The 13282-nt window shown below is 46.3% G+C and overlaps 1 protein-coding gene across 1 annotated transcript in view; it reads left to right on the top strand.

Annotated features, from left to right (window-relative positions):
• The window catches only part of MAT1A (methionine adenosyltransferase 1A), a 32200-nt gene that overhangs the window by 9101 nt on the left and 9817 nt on the right, over nt 1–13282 (top strand). The window contains exons 2-4 of the mRNA XM_048506074.1: nt 6404–6481; nt 7806–7928; nt 11746–11858. Coding sequence (XP_048362031.1) covers nt 6404–6481; nt 7806–7928; nt 11746–11858 — 314 coding nt within the window. The remainder of the gene's footprint in view (nt 1–6403; nt 6482–7805; nt 7929–11745; nt 11859–13282) is intronic.

Raw genomic sequence — 13282 nt, 5'->3', positions numbered from 1 at the left:
TGTTTAAACTGGGGACATCAAGATTCTCCCTTTAAGGTGGATTTAAAAGGAGAATCTGGGGAAATTTGGGAGGGTGCCTGCTGTCAGGGGTGCAATTGTTCAGCTAGCAGCACCAAACTTTCAGGGCATCTTTAAAAGACTCTCCTGATGATACCACCCAGGTTTGGTGAAGTTTGGTTCAGGGGGTCCAAAGTTGTGGACTTTCAAAGGTGTAGCCCCCGTCATCTATTAGCTCCCATTGGAAGTCCATAACTTTGGACCCCCTGAACCAAACCTCACCAAACCTAGGTGGTACCATCAGGTGAGTCTCCCAACAAATCCCTGACAGTTTGGTGCTGCTAGCCTAAAAACTGTGCCTCCTGCAGGCAAAAAACTGAAAAAACACAAAAAACACAAAACCCCCCACAAACGGGGGGTGGAGGTTCGGACTTGTAATAAACCCGAGAAACCCTCCCCTTACCTACGTCCTTGATATGAGTAACCCTATGCTTTAAACTAGACTGCCAGCAAGAAGCATTGCTGGGTCCACCCCGTCTCCCATGTATCTCCGTTGCTTGAGGGACCAGATTTGGTCCAAGAGACATCCAGTTGCTGATTTCTATGTTTCTGCAGTACACTAAGCAGAAGGAACATGCAGTTGCATTTTTCATTTCTCCAGAATCTTTTTAATCTATGGTGAGCCATCAGGATGTCACAGCTAAGGACAGTCATCCCTCTGGACTGTCCAGTTTACAATTTACGTATTTCAACCACAAATTCGGGGCCAGTTCACACGAGTGGCAAAGCTAGTTCTGGACTGTACCACGGCAGGCTGAAAGTGGCGTGGGATTTATGTGGCACGTTTTTATCCTGCCCTTTTTCTCAAATGAGCTATTTGGGGGCGTTTCCTTACTTACCTCGCCCCAAAGTTGCTGCGCGCAACTCCCAGCCCGCGTCATTTCTGGCACGCTCCCGGGTTTCCCCACGACCCCGTGCTCGTTTCGAGGGGCGCCAGGAATGACACACGCTGAGGGGGCGTGACAGCGGCAGCATCGGGGCGGCTGCGTTGTCGCCGTCCCTGTAGTGGGGAGTGCCGGGGGACCCCACTCTACTTGGGGAGAGTAGCGCGCAGCAGCAGGTAAGTGGGGAAACGACCTTAGTCTGTGCAAGGATCTTTTTCCCTATTGGGGAATATTTAAACCTGCTGTTGGAATATTTAAACCTGCTGTTGGATATAAGAACATTATAAAAATGTTCTTATATTATAAAACCCCAGTGTGAATAATGCTGCCTCGAACACACTTTAGCCCAATTTACAACACAATTATCCCCAGTTACTCTCAGCCCAGTGAAACCAGCTCTGTTTATTTAGACATTTATTCTATTTTTCTGGCCGTTGGGAAAACCCAAAACAGATCACATCATTCTCCCCTCTGATCTAAAGTCACAAAGCAGAGCAGGGATATAAACTTGCATTTCGCAGATCCTCACCTGGCACTTTTAGCTACCTGTATATCATGGCGGCCCTGTCTCAATTTGTGTTGTCAGGCTTCTGGATCACAACAAAACAACTCAATAGGTCATTTTTGTGAAACCCTCCATCAGTTGGATCTGGGCTCCATGTTCGTTACCTATAATTGTGTGGCACGAGAATCGTATTATCCGCATTTGCTTTTGCGGTTATATTAATTTGTTCCCCCATCCAGTAGCCAACATGCATAGTGTAGTCCTTTGACAGTTCAGAGTTGGAAGGGTTTGTGTGAGAATCTGACTCACACATATCCCAGTTGCGCAACTGCTGGGAAAAGCACACAAGTTTTGGGCAGACATTCTAGTTCAGACAAGTTAGTTCCCATAAGTGACGGTTCAGTACCCTCCCCTTTTGCTTTGACGATGCCAAGTTGGTGTGTTTTAATATCTAGCACAATTCCATTTAAATCGTTATCTCCTCCTCCTCTTCCTCTTCCTCCTCCTCCTCCTCCTCCTCCTCAAGATCTTCATCTTCATCTGAATTTCAGCAGAGATGCCAGTCATTTCCCTGTTGAACAAGATCACATGCGTGATAAAAACAACTGATGAGTTCATAGAATCATTGGTCGATTCCCCACTGGAAAAATGAATGTAGATACTAACCGGTTTGGGGAAAAACCAGGACCTTTTGAGCACGGCTTCAGCGTCCCCACTACAGCTTCTTCCCCACAAATGATCCTTGTTCCCAGAAACGCAGCAGCAATGAAGGATTCCCCACTGAGGCGGTTTGAACACGCGATCCGCTCAGGGGCTATCCTGATTGGCTGCTGCATTGTGTTGGGGCAGGATTTTTTTATTTTTAACCTTGGGGATCCACGTCTGCGCGAGCATGCGCAGAACGACTCTACCTGGAGTCGAAGAAACAGGCGATTAAAGCAAAGCCCTGTTTCTGAGCACCTCCATGTAGACGGATCCATGTGGATACGACGTGTAGCACAACTTTGTATTGCCTTCTACTCAGTCAATCAGTCAAAACCAGCCCCATGTTGCTTCATAGCCACATGGATCTCCAGTCTGCGAAATAATAATAATAATAAGCCTTTATTTGGCATAGGTTTAAGATAGAATATAAATTATTGATTGTGCATCACCTCCAGTAAAAATCGTGCTACCAATTCACAAGTTTCATTGTCAGAATTGTCCAGAAGGAAAGGAAGTCTACCTGATTCTCCCATTTCACTAGGTATCCTGGAAAGAATATGGGAATATTTTGATCTGATATTAGCAAATTTAGGGCAGCAAAGCAGTTGATGTGCCAATGTTTCAATTTGCTGTTCACCACAAGAGCATACCCTTTCGCTCATTTCCAAGTTGTTAAATCTGCCACGCAATAAAGCGGAGGGGAAAACATTGAAGCGAGCAAGTGTGAGGGCTCTTCTCTGCATTGGATTCACTACGTTCTCATTGGATGGGAGGCTCCACATCACTACCAGCAGCAGGAAAAACGAATCCGGATTCACCCCCACAACTTCCCCATCACTCCAGATTGCCCATGCGTTTTTGAAAAGATCTACTTTCTTCCAGGTTCTAAAATAACATGTGCTGAGGGGTGTGTGTGTGTGTGTGTGCCAGAAACGGGATGAAAGCATGTTCGGCACTGGTGCAGTGGAGAGTTCTGCTGGAAACCTGGATATTTTGTGTGATGAGCACGCATCTAGTCCTCAGTGGGGAATCAACCATAGAGTTGGAAGAGACCACAAGGGCCATCGAGTCCAACCCCCTGCCATGCAGGAATACACAACTGAACCACTCTCGACAGATGGCCATCCAGCCTCTGTTTAAAAACCTCCAAAGAAGGCGACTCCACCACCCTCCGAGGTAGCGTAGCGTATTCCACTGTCGAACAGCCCTTACCGTCAGGAAGTTCTTCCTAATGTTTACAATGTATAACAATTGGAATGTACAATGACATAACAATAAAACTCTTTTAAAATCCATAAAACTTATTACAACCTATCAAAATTCATGAAACTTATTAAAATTATTTAAAAAAACCCCCATTTAAACGTTCATACAACTTATTTGGAAATTCATATCACCAGAAGGGAGAAACCATCTCTTCAGCAAAAGGCCAGGGAAATTAGGTGCGTCTTTACTAGTTTTCTAGATACATGTAGAGAAGATGCTTGACCCACATCGGTGGGAAGATCATTTCACAGCCACTGGACTTCCACTGGAAAAGCCCTACCTTGAGTCTCCACCTTTTTTACCACTGAAGGTGGTGGCAGCCAGCAGATGGGCTTCGTGGGCTAATCTTAGGACATGGGCTGGTTGATATGGGAGAAGGTGTTCCTTTAGATATTTGGGACGCAAGCCATTTAGGGCTTTATAAATCAAAGATAAAACCTTGAATTGGGCTCAGTAGCAAATTGGCATCTAGTGCAGGGGTCTGCAACCTGCGGCTCTCCAGATGTTCATGGACTACAAATCCCATCAGCCCCTGCCAGCATGGCCAATTGGCCATGCTGGCAGAGAACTGATAAATTATGAATCCATGAACTTTGACAGGCGCAGGAATTACAGACCTAACAAATCATTCTTCTAAGACCGGCAGTACATGATAGTACATTAAGGTGACCAGATTTTCACCTTTGTAACGTGGGACGAGGCAGTACACAGCCGCGGGAGGCGCACTGCCTTTTATTGGCGCTCGGTGACAGGGGCGGGGAAACAGGGAAGCGCCCCAAGGCAGTCGCTCCTGCGTACGTCGTGAGGAGGCTGCGCTGCCTTCTGGGCCACTCCCCTGTTTCCCGCTCTGTGACAGGATTGGAAGGGAGGAAGCCCAGGCAGTCAAAAAAAATCGGGAAAATTAAAAAACCCCGCGGGACAAATTGCTCAAAAGCGTGACTGTCCCTCCAAAAGTGGGACATCTGGTCACCGTATAGTACATGGCAAGAAATAGCTCAGGATAATTTCACACCTTTTATGCTTTAATTGGTCTGTGACGGCATTGGCCAGAAAGCTCAGTCGCATTTGGCCATTTGCAGCACAAGAAAAAAAAACACATTACAAAGCTCAACTTTGCTGGAGGGATCAAGTGTTAAACTAACTTGAGTTGAACCAGAGTTGTCACGTAGGGGATTACGTAGACACTCCAGTGTGGTACATAGCAGGTGGGAAACAGAAGCCCAGGAGAAGGGTAGCTTCTAGGAGCATTTCCTATTTCTGACCGTAGAGTCAGATGAGAAGTCATGGGTCAGGTGGTTAATATTGGTCAATCATCTTGAGTAACACCATCTGCAGCATGGGTACACGCACATGTGTTTGGAGAGGGCTCTGATCCAAGGGGAGGGTGCCAAGCATCTTTGTGAATGGCTGGTATTTCCAAGAGCCTCAGCTGCTGGTTTAGGTTTTCATTACTGTAACTCGCTCTACGCGGGCCTACCCTTGAGTCTGATCCTGAAGTTAAAGCTGGTGCGACACGCAGCAGGCAGACCCCTCATTGGAGTTTCAGTGGAGGAGCATATATTATGTATATAAACAAAGCAACTGTGTGTGGACATCTTTTTAGATACCGTATATACTCATGTATAAGTCGAATTTTTCAGCACATTTTTAATGCTGAAAAAGCTTCCCTCGACTTATATGCGGGTCATTAAATTTTTGTGTGTGTTTTACTTTGCCGGCCAGCAGGGGGGCGCAGTTTTTATGCTGGCGGCACCAAAATTTCAGAGTACCCTCAGAAGACACTCCTGATGATACCAGCCAAGTTTGGTAAAGTTTGGTTCAGGGGGTCCAAAGTTATGGACCCCCAAATGAGGTGCGCCCATTCCCCATTGTTTTCAATGGGAGCTATTAGTAGATGGGGACCTTTTGAGGGTCCATAACTTTGGACCCTCTAGAACCCAAGTCTTCCCCTAAACCTGGCTGGTCCTCATCAGGAGGAATCTCTTTATGATACCAGCCAGGTCTGGCGGAAGTTTGGGCCAGGGGATCCAGCAAGTTATTGACCCCCAAAGGGGATGCCCCATCCCCATTGTGTTTACAATGAGGAAGCTAATTGTAGATTTTCCATTTCTGATAATGTATCCCTCTTAAAATCTAAGTTGGGTTACATTTGGACATACAGATGATGATGAGGAATCCAGTTTTGGAGGATTTTAACTCTTGTGTTTTAAGCTTGAAGTTTGCTGCAAGGATTTGAGCTAAAGGTTTTTTGTACTTTTAAAGTTATTGTTCAGAGACCATATTACGTTTCTTGTTGGACCCTCTTTTTCCACCTCTACAGGAGCCAGTTTACTGTTTTTTTTTCTTTGAAATAAATATTCAAAACATTTTAGCCTACTGATGCCTCAATTGATGTAATTTTATTGGCATCTATTTTTATTTTTGAAATTTACCAGCAGCTGCATTTCCCACCCTCGACTTATACGTGAGTCAATAAGTTTTCCCAGTTTTTGTGGTAAAATTAGGTGCCTCGACTTATATGCGGGTCGACTTATACGCGAGTATATACGGTAGTTAGAAATTATTTATTAGTAGTAATTATTTTAGTAATTATTTTTAATTATTTTTATTATTAGTAGTAATTATTAGTAATTATTTTTAAGCAACTATATATATAAAGGAATTGCAACCCTCAAACATAAAAGACATAAAAATACAGCCACGATGGTGGCAATTCTACGGATAAGCATCTGTAAGGGGTTTCTAACTATCTAAAAAGATGTCCACGCACAGTTGCCTTGTTAAAAAACCTTGCAATTAACCTTCCATTCAATTCAGACTTTGCTTTCTCGCTTTCTGGGGTCCGGCTTCTCTTTGGCATTGGGTCCCTTGCTTCTTCTGAGGGACCATCGATTTCCATGTCCTCAAAAGTATAAACACGCCAGCTTTCCCTTTTCATGGTCGTGTGCCACATGCTAACATTGGTTTCCACGGTCGTCTCTTTCAGACAAGATATGCGATCAGATCAGCGATGCGGTGCTCGATGCCCATCTGAGCCAAGATCCGAATGCCAAGGTGGCTTGTGGTAAGAAATCCACCCCTTTTCGTCTCAGCCGAGAGCCATTCTGCCATTTGCACTTCCTAGCAAAATCTCTATCATTGTGACGTCTGGAAGGGAGGCGTCTACTGCTGAGATTCTTGGCAGGAATCTAGAGAGTGAGGGGAAAGGTTCACACATCTCCCAACCATGTCTTGTGGCACCTTATTTACACCGTGCCGTAGAACTTAAAAGGACCCTCTATGAGCTGAATAATGTTGGAAAGAATCCCATCCCCCCACCACTCCTGCTGACCTTCCAACCTGTCTGCATCCGGACCAGTCTGCCAGCAAGTCCTGGACGCTGCCGCAGATGGGCTCAGAGCAGTGGTGGGATCCAAAACTTTTAATAACAGGTTCCCATAGTGGTGGGATTCAAACAGTGGCGTAGAGCCAATGGGGCAGGGCGGGGCACAACGGGGGCGTGGCCGGGCATTCCGGGGGCTTGGCATTAATAATTTCTCTGTTACTGTAAAAAAAAAGTTCCTAATTTCCCGCTGGTATCTTTCTGTCCATAATTTAAACTCATCATAGCAAGTCCTATCGTCTACTGCCAACAGAAACAACTACTTCTCCTCTAACTGACTGCCTGTCAAATACTTAATACTTTCAAATACTTAATTTTGTTTCTAGAAATCAAAAGAAGGATACTTTCCTTAAACAAGGAACTTTACCATATTTCTAAAACATGTTTTTGAAACAGCCCAACAGGGAGAATGATCCCGTTTTCTACCTTCGCTAACCAGCCACATAAGAAACAACAGGGCTTTTTGAGTTTTGGACCTAATGGAACTTCTAATGGAAAAGCAGACCCAATTAGTAACCCCCTCTTGGCACACACAAAGAATTAGTAACCCACTCTTGGGAACTGGTGAGAACCTGCTGGATCCCACCTCTGGCCCAGAGTGACTCCTGGGCTCTGCCGAAGCAACAATACAATGGCTGTACTCCCCATCCCCAACTGGGTTGGTGGGTGTTGAAGGCAGCCATGAATGGTGGATTAAGAACCCGTTTTTAAGTTCATTTTTTTCCTGCAGATCTAGGGGTGAGTGTGCTCCCTGTCTGCAGATTTAGTTATCTTCAGACTTGGAATCCCACTTCAGAATTAGCTCTGGGAGACCTGTACATTGCCAGTTGGATGAAAGAAGAGGAAATAAAATGTTACCTCAACATGTTTCACGTACAAAGTGAAAGGGCTGTCGGGGATTTAAAGCAGCGCTTGTGAGCGACGGGTATCCGGGAACAATGAGACGGGCTTATTTTTAGGGAATCCTTCAGTCAGGCTAATAAGTTCCCCGCTTCTTTTCATTTAGAGACCGTGTGCAAAACAGGAATGGTGCTACTCTGTGGAGAAATCACCTCCCGCGCTGTGGTGGATTATCAGCGAGTTGTGCGAGACACGATAAGTCACATCGGCTACGATGATTCCGCAAAAGGTGGGTGGAAACCTGCTTCAAAGTGGCCCAGCTCTCCTCAGCCAGACATGGTTGAGCCAGCCCATTATTTGCCTCTGTGGAGGGGCTTTTCCTGATGTTGCCTCCTGGCACTGGGATTTGGAGGTTGATTGCCTCTGAACGAGGAGGAGGTTCCCTTTAGTCACAACGGCTAGTAGTCACCGGTCGTTTCCCCACTTACCTGCTGCTGCACGCTACTGTCCGCAAGTAGCGCGGGTCTACGGCCTCCCACTACAGAGGCGGCGACAATGCAGCCCGTGGCCTTCCCCTGTCAGCGCCCCCCTCAGCGTCGTCATTCTGTGCTCCTCAAGCGGTAGCACGATGACCCGGCGCTCGTGGGAAAGTCCGGGAGCACGCCAGAAATGACGCACACTGGGAGTAGCGCGCAGCAACCACTCACCCAGGTAAGTGGGGAAACACCCACTGACAGACAACCTCTCCTCCATGAATCTGTTAACCCCATTTTAAAGCCATCTATTATGTTCTCTAGAATCCCCCTTTTTCCTCTGGTTTCCCCGCTTGGTCTCTCCTTTGCGTGGAACAATCAGTCCAATTCATTTTCATTCCTTCCTTCTTCCAAGGAATTACATGATTCACCCCATTTTACCTTCACAACAATGTTGTGAGGTAGGTTAAGCTGAGCAAGTAAATAGGCCAAGGACACCCAGCGAGCTTCATGGCAGAGTTGGGGATCTAAAACTGTATCTTCCACACACCCTAGACCCGCCCACTAACTGCTGTGCCACAAATTGGCAACCCTTCCACACACATACTTAAAAGATGTGAAAATCCATTTGAAAGTAATGTGTATTTTAGGTTTAGCACAACTTCAGAGGGCCAGAGATACAAAGTGTGAGTTGGTCTAATTTTTACTTTAGAACACTGTGTAGAGGGAGTGACATAAACTCACATACATTCCTGTTGTCTCAGACCATTTTCACTCCATGCAACTCACTCTCAGTTTGTTACACAAATGATTTTTAAGCTTTTTGTCTGCTCAAGGTACATGGTTTTCATCAGGGGCGTACCTAGGCAAACTGGCGCCCGGGGACAAAACCTGAGTTTGGCGCCCCCCTCCCTGCCCGGCGTATGGGCTGCCACCCCCCCCCATCATGACCAAACAATGATTTTTTGTACCAGCTCACAAAACACCTCCCACTCCCATCAAAACTTACATGGCTCTCTCCCCACCAACTCTTTTCCTAATTTCCTAATCACAACAACCCTATGAGGTGAGTTGTTGAAAGCTTTGAGAAAACAACTCCAAGCCAGTGCAAGTGGGTATTAAGCATGTAAATCTCTCACAAATCACCCAGCAAAACATTTACCAAACAAATGTCAGCATCATCTCTCACAAAACACCTCCAGTGGAATCCACCCCCAAACAGCATCACTTTCAATGGTGTTTAAACTAGGGAGCTCAGATTCTTCTTGAGCCTACCTTAAAGGGAGAATCTGGGGTCCCGGTTAAAACAAAATTGAAAGTGATGTAAAAAGGTGGATTCTCCCCACCCTGAAACAGCATCACTTTTGAGGGTTGGAGATTCAGATGAAACAAATAGCAGATTCGGCTGGAATCTGGGCAAATTGTTAGGCACATTCAGGACAAAAATTGTCCGGTCCCGTCCTAGCAAATATGAACAAATGCTTGAGAATGCAAAGGTTTTTGGGTTGGGGGGGGGGGGTATTTTTGGTGTTTTAGAGCCTGCAGGGAGTTACATTTTTAAAGCTAGCTTGGCACCATGATTTCAAGGGCATCATCTAGAGACTGCTCTGATGATACCACCACCTGAGTTTGGCGTCGATGTTTTGGTTCAGGGGCAGAAAAAAGTTCACAGCCATTACCCAAATGGAATGCCCCATCCCCATTAGTGTTTTCAATGGGAGCTAACCTGAGATGGGGCTTGAGGGACCCGTTTGAGGACCATGCTGGATACCCTGAACATGACTTCACCAAAAAAACTTGGGTAGCATCATAAGACATAGTTAACAGATGATACCCCCGTGGAAATTTTGAGGTGTCACTAGCTTTAAAATACACCCCTTCCAGGCAACCCAAAGAAAGTTGCCCAAGATTCTTTGTTTTTTGCAGTGACTTTGCTCCATTGTAGCTAGCTAATGAGGAATTTCTGAGGCAGGCTGCACATTTTTTTTGAAGATAGAGGCTCCAGACTTTGCAGGTGGCTCCGGGAGGGTCTCCTGGTAATAGCATCCAAGCTTGGTGAGCTTTTGCTTCTGGAATGGGGGGGGGGAGCAGGAGTTGAGAGAGAGTTCTGAGAGAACTCGGGTTACAGGCTTTTCATGTGTGCAGGAGATGCGGGGAAACAAAATAAGCGCTTTTGGGAGCTGGCCCATCAAATTGAACCCCCCAGAAGCAAAGGCCTCCAAACCTGGATGCTATTGCCAGAAGTTGCCCTCCTGGAGCCACCCTGAAAGTCTAGGTGCCTCTGTTCTTAAAAAAAAATGTGCAGCCTGCCCATACACATCAGAAATTCCCCATTGGCTACAATGGAGCCAAAGTCACTGCCAAAACAAAAAGAATCTTGGGCACATTTCTTGGGGTGCCTGGAGAGGTGTGTATTTTTTAAAAGCTAAGTGACACCAAAATTCTCAGGAATTATCATCTGTTAACTATTCTTATGATGTCACCCAGGTTTGAGGTGAAGTTACATGTTCAGGGGGACCAAAGTTATGGTCCCTCAAATGGGTAGCCCCATCTCAGGTTAGCTCCCATTGTTAAAGAAAACAATGGGGGGGGGGGATGGGGATGGGGGCATTCCATTTGGGGGTCTATAACTTTGCTGCCCCTAAACCAAACATCTCCAAATATGGGTGGTATCATCAGGACAGTCTCTGGATGGTACCCTGAAATTTTGGTGTTGCTAGCCTTAAAAATGCGCCCCCTGCAGGCCGGAACATGAAAAAACACTTAAAATTTTTAAAAAACCACAAACGTCCCTGAAATGTTGGCGCCCCCCCACGTGACCAAATGAGGGGCGCCCGGGGACATAGGGTACCCCATGTCCCTAGGCAGGAACGCCACTGGTTTTCATCTCCCTTGGGAAATATTCCACTCCCCCTGTGACCCTGATACGTAGTTCTCTTCTCATGTGGACTGAAATCCCACAACTTTTCACTTGTCCTAGAAAGAGGAGTGTGCTTTTGTTATCCTTTCCTGGCCTCTTACATCTTCTCTAGAAGAACTCAGATGCAAAAACCCTGGTCCGGAGAAGTAAGAACATAAGAACATAAGAACAAGCCAGCTGGATCAGACCAGAGCCCATCTAGTCCAGCTCTCTGCTACTTGCAGTGGCCCACCAGGTGCCTTTGGGAGCTCACCTGCAGGATGTGAGAGCAATGGCCTTCTGCGGCTTTTGCTCCCGAGCACCTGGTCTGCTGAGGCATTTGCAATCTGAGATCAAGGAGGATCAAGATTGGGAGCCATACATCGACTTCTCCTCCATAAATCTGTCCAAGCCCCTTTCAAAGCTATCCAGGTTAGTGGCCATCACCACCTCCTGTGGCAGCATATTCCAAACACCAATCACACCTTGCGTGCAGAAGTGTTTCCTTTCATTAGTCCTAATTCTTCCCCCCAGCATTTTCAATGGATGCCTCCTGGTTCTAGTATTGTGAGAAAGAGAGAAAAATTTCTGTCAACGTTTTCTATCCCATGCATAATTGTATAGACTTGGGATCCTGGGGATCCCATAAAAGCGGTCCCCCGTTGTCTTGCAAATTGTGATTTGAAGGGGAAATAAGCTCAAGGCCGTTCACGATTTGGAACTCCATTCCACAGGGTTCGACTACAAGACCTGTAACGTTCTTGTGGCACTGGAACAACAATCCCCCGATATTGCTCAGGGCGTTCACCTGCACAGGGCCGAAGAAGAAGTGGGAGCTGGGGACCAGGTAAAAACAAAAAACCCTCACCATTTTAAGGGCTCCAGAATTTAAAATACATTCTGTCTTCATTGTACTGGTTTTTCAGGGGTCTTTAAGCCTCAGAGTCTGGGACACGGAGTAATGGATTCAAGGTGAAGGAAAAAGAGATTCCACCTAAACATTAGGAAGAACTTCCTGACCGTCAGGGCTGTTTGACAGTGGAATTCACTGCCTCGGAGAGAGTGGTGGAGTCTCCTTCTTTGGAGGTTTTTAAACAAAGGCTGGGTCAGCATATTTCGGGAGCGCTTTGATTGTGTGTTCCTGCATTTCAGGGGATTGGACTTGATGGCCCTTGCGGTCTCTTCCAACTCTATGATTCTAGGAGCAGCAGGGGCATAGGAGGTTAAGAGCTGGTGTATCTAATCTGGAAGAACCGGGTTTGATTCCTAGCTCTGCCACCTGAGCTGTGGAGGCTTATCTGGGGAGTTGAGATTAGCCTGTACACTCCCACACATGCCAGCTGGGTGACCTTGGGCTAGTCACAGCTTCTCGGAGCTCTCTCAGCCCCACCTACCTCACAGGGTGTTTGTTGTGAGGGGGGAAGGGCAGGGAGATTGTAAGCCCCTTTGAGTCTCCTGCAGGAGAGAAAGGGGGGATATAAATCCAAACTCCTCCTCCTCCTCCTCCTCCTCCTCTTCTTCGTCTTCTTCGTCTTCTTCGTCTTCTTAAGGTCTTCTTAGGTCTTCTTCTTCTTAGTCTTGTCTTCGTCTTCTTCTTTCTTTCTCTTCTTCTTTCTCTTCTCTTCTTCTTTCTTTCTTTCTTTCTTCTTCTTCTTCTTCTTCTTCTTCTTCTTCTTCTTCTTCTTCTTCTTCTTCTTCTTTTTCTTCTATGATTCTATGATTCTAACATGATGCCTATAGGTGCTATGGTACCCTCTCAAGCATTTTTAGAAAGTGGGTGGGGCTAAGTGTGGCTCTTGCCCACTGCTGCTTGGCCCCTGGAGATCAGGTTGGCTGGGCAATTTAAAATAGAATTGTTTTGGCGGCAGCTCTCAAACCTCTCTCATGCTCCTGTTTCCCAGTGTATTTTTTAAAAATCACTGCTTTTATCCTTTGCACTTTCTCTGCTTATAGCTCCACCTCCTGCAGTGGCCATTTCTGTGGCTGGCTCCGCCTTCCATGGTGACCATATTTCAATCACACCCATCACACTGCATCAAAACTCCAAAGGTGTCCATAGCAGTGGATACCGGATCATGCAGCAGAATAATGCATCTGCTCTCTCCTACCCCACACCCATAGAAATGTGCAGGTGCAGGTTATGGGAGGGGCGGGGGGGGGGCTTTTGTCAAGGCCTGTTCTAGGCTTTGAGGAGCCCGGGGAAATAGTTCCCATAATTCTCTCCTCTCCTCTACCCCCAACAGATTTCCACACATGCTGTCCTTCACTCAT

Source organism: Sphaerodactylus townsendi, linkage group LG08 (genome assembly GCF_021028975.2).
Source record: "Sphaerodactylus townsendi isolate TG3544 linkage group LG08, MPM_Stown_v2.3, whole genome shotgun sequence".
In the NCBI taxonomy this organism is placed as follows: domain Eukaryota; kingdom Metazoa; phylum Chordata; class Lepidosauria; order Squamata; family Sphaerodactylidae; genus Sphaerodactylus; species Sphaerodactylus townsendi.
This window is presented reverse-complemented; position numbering and strand designations above follow the sequence as displayed.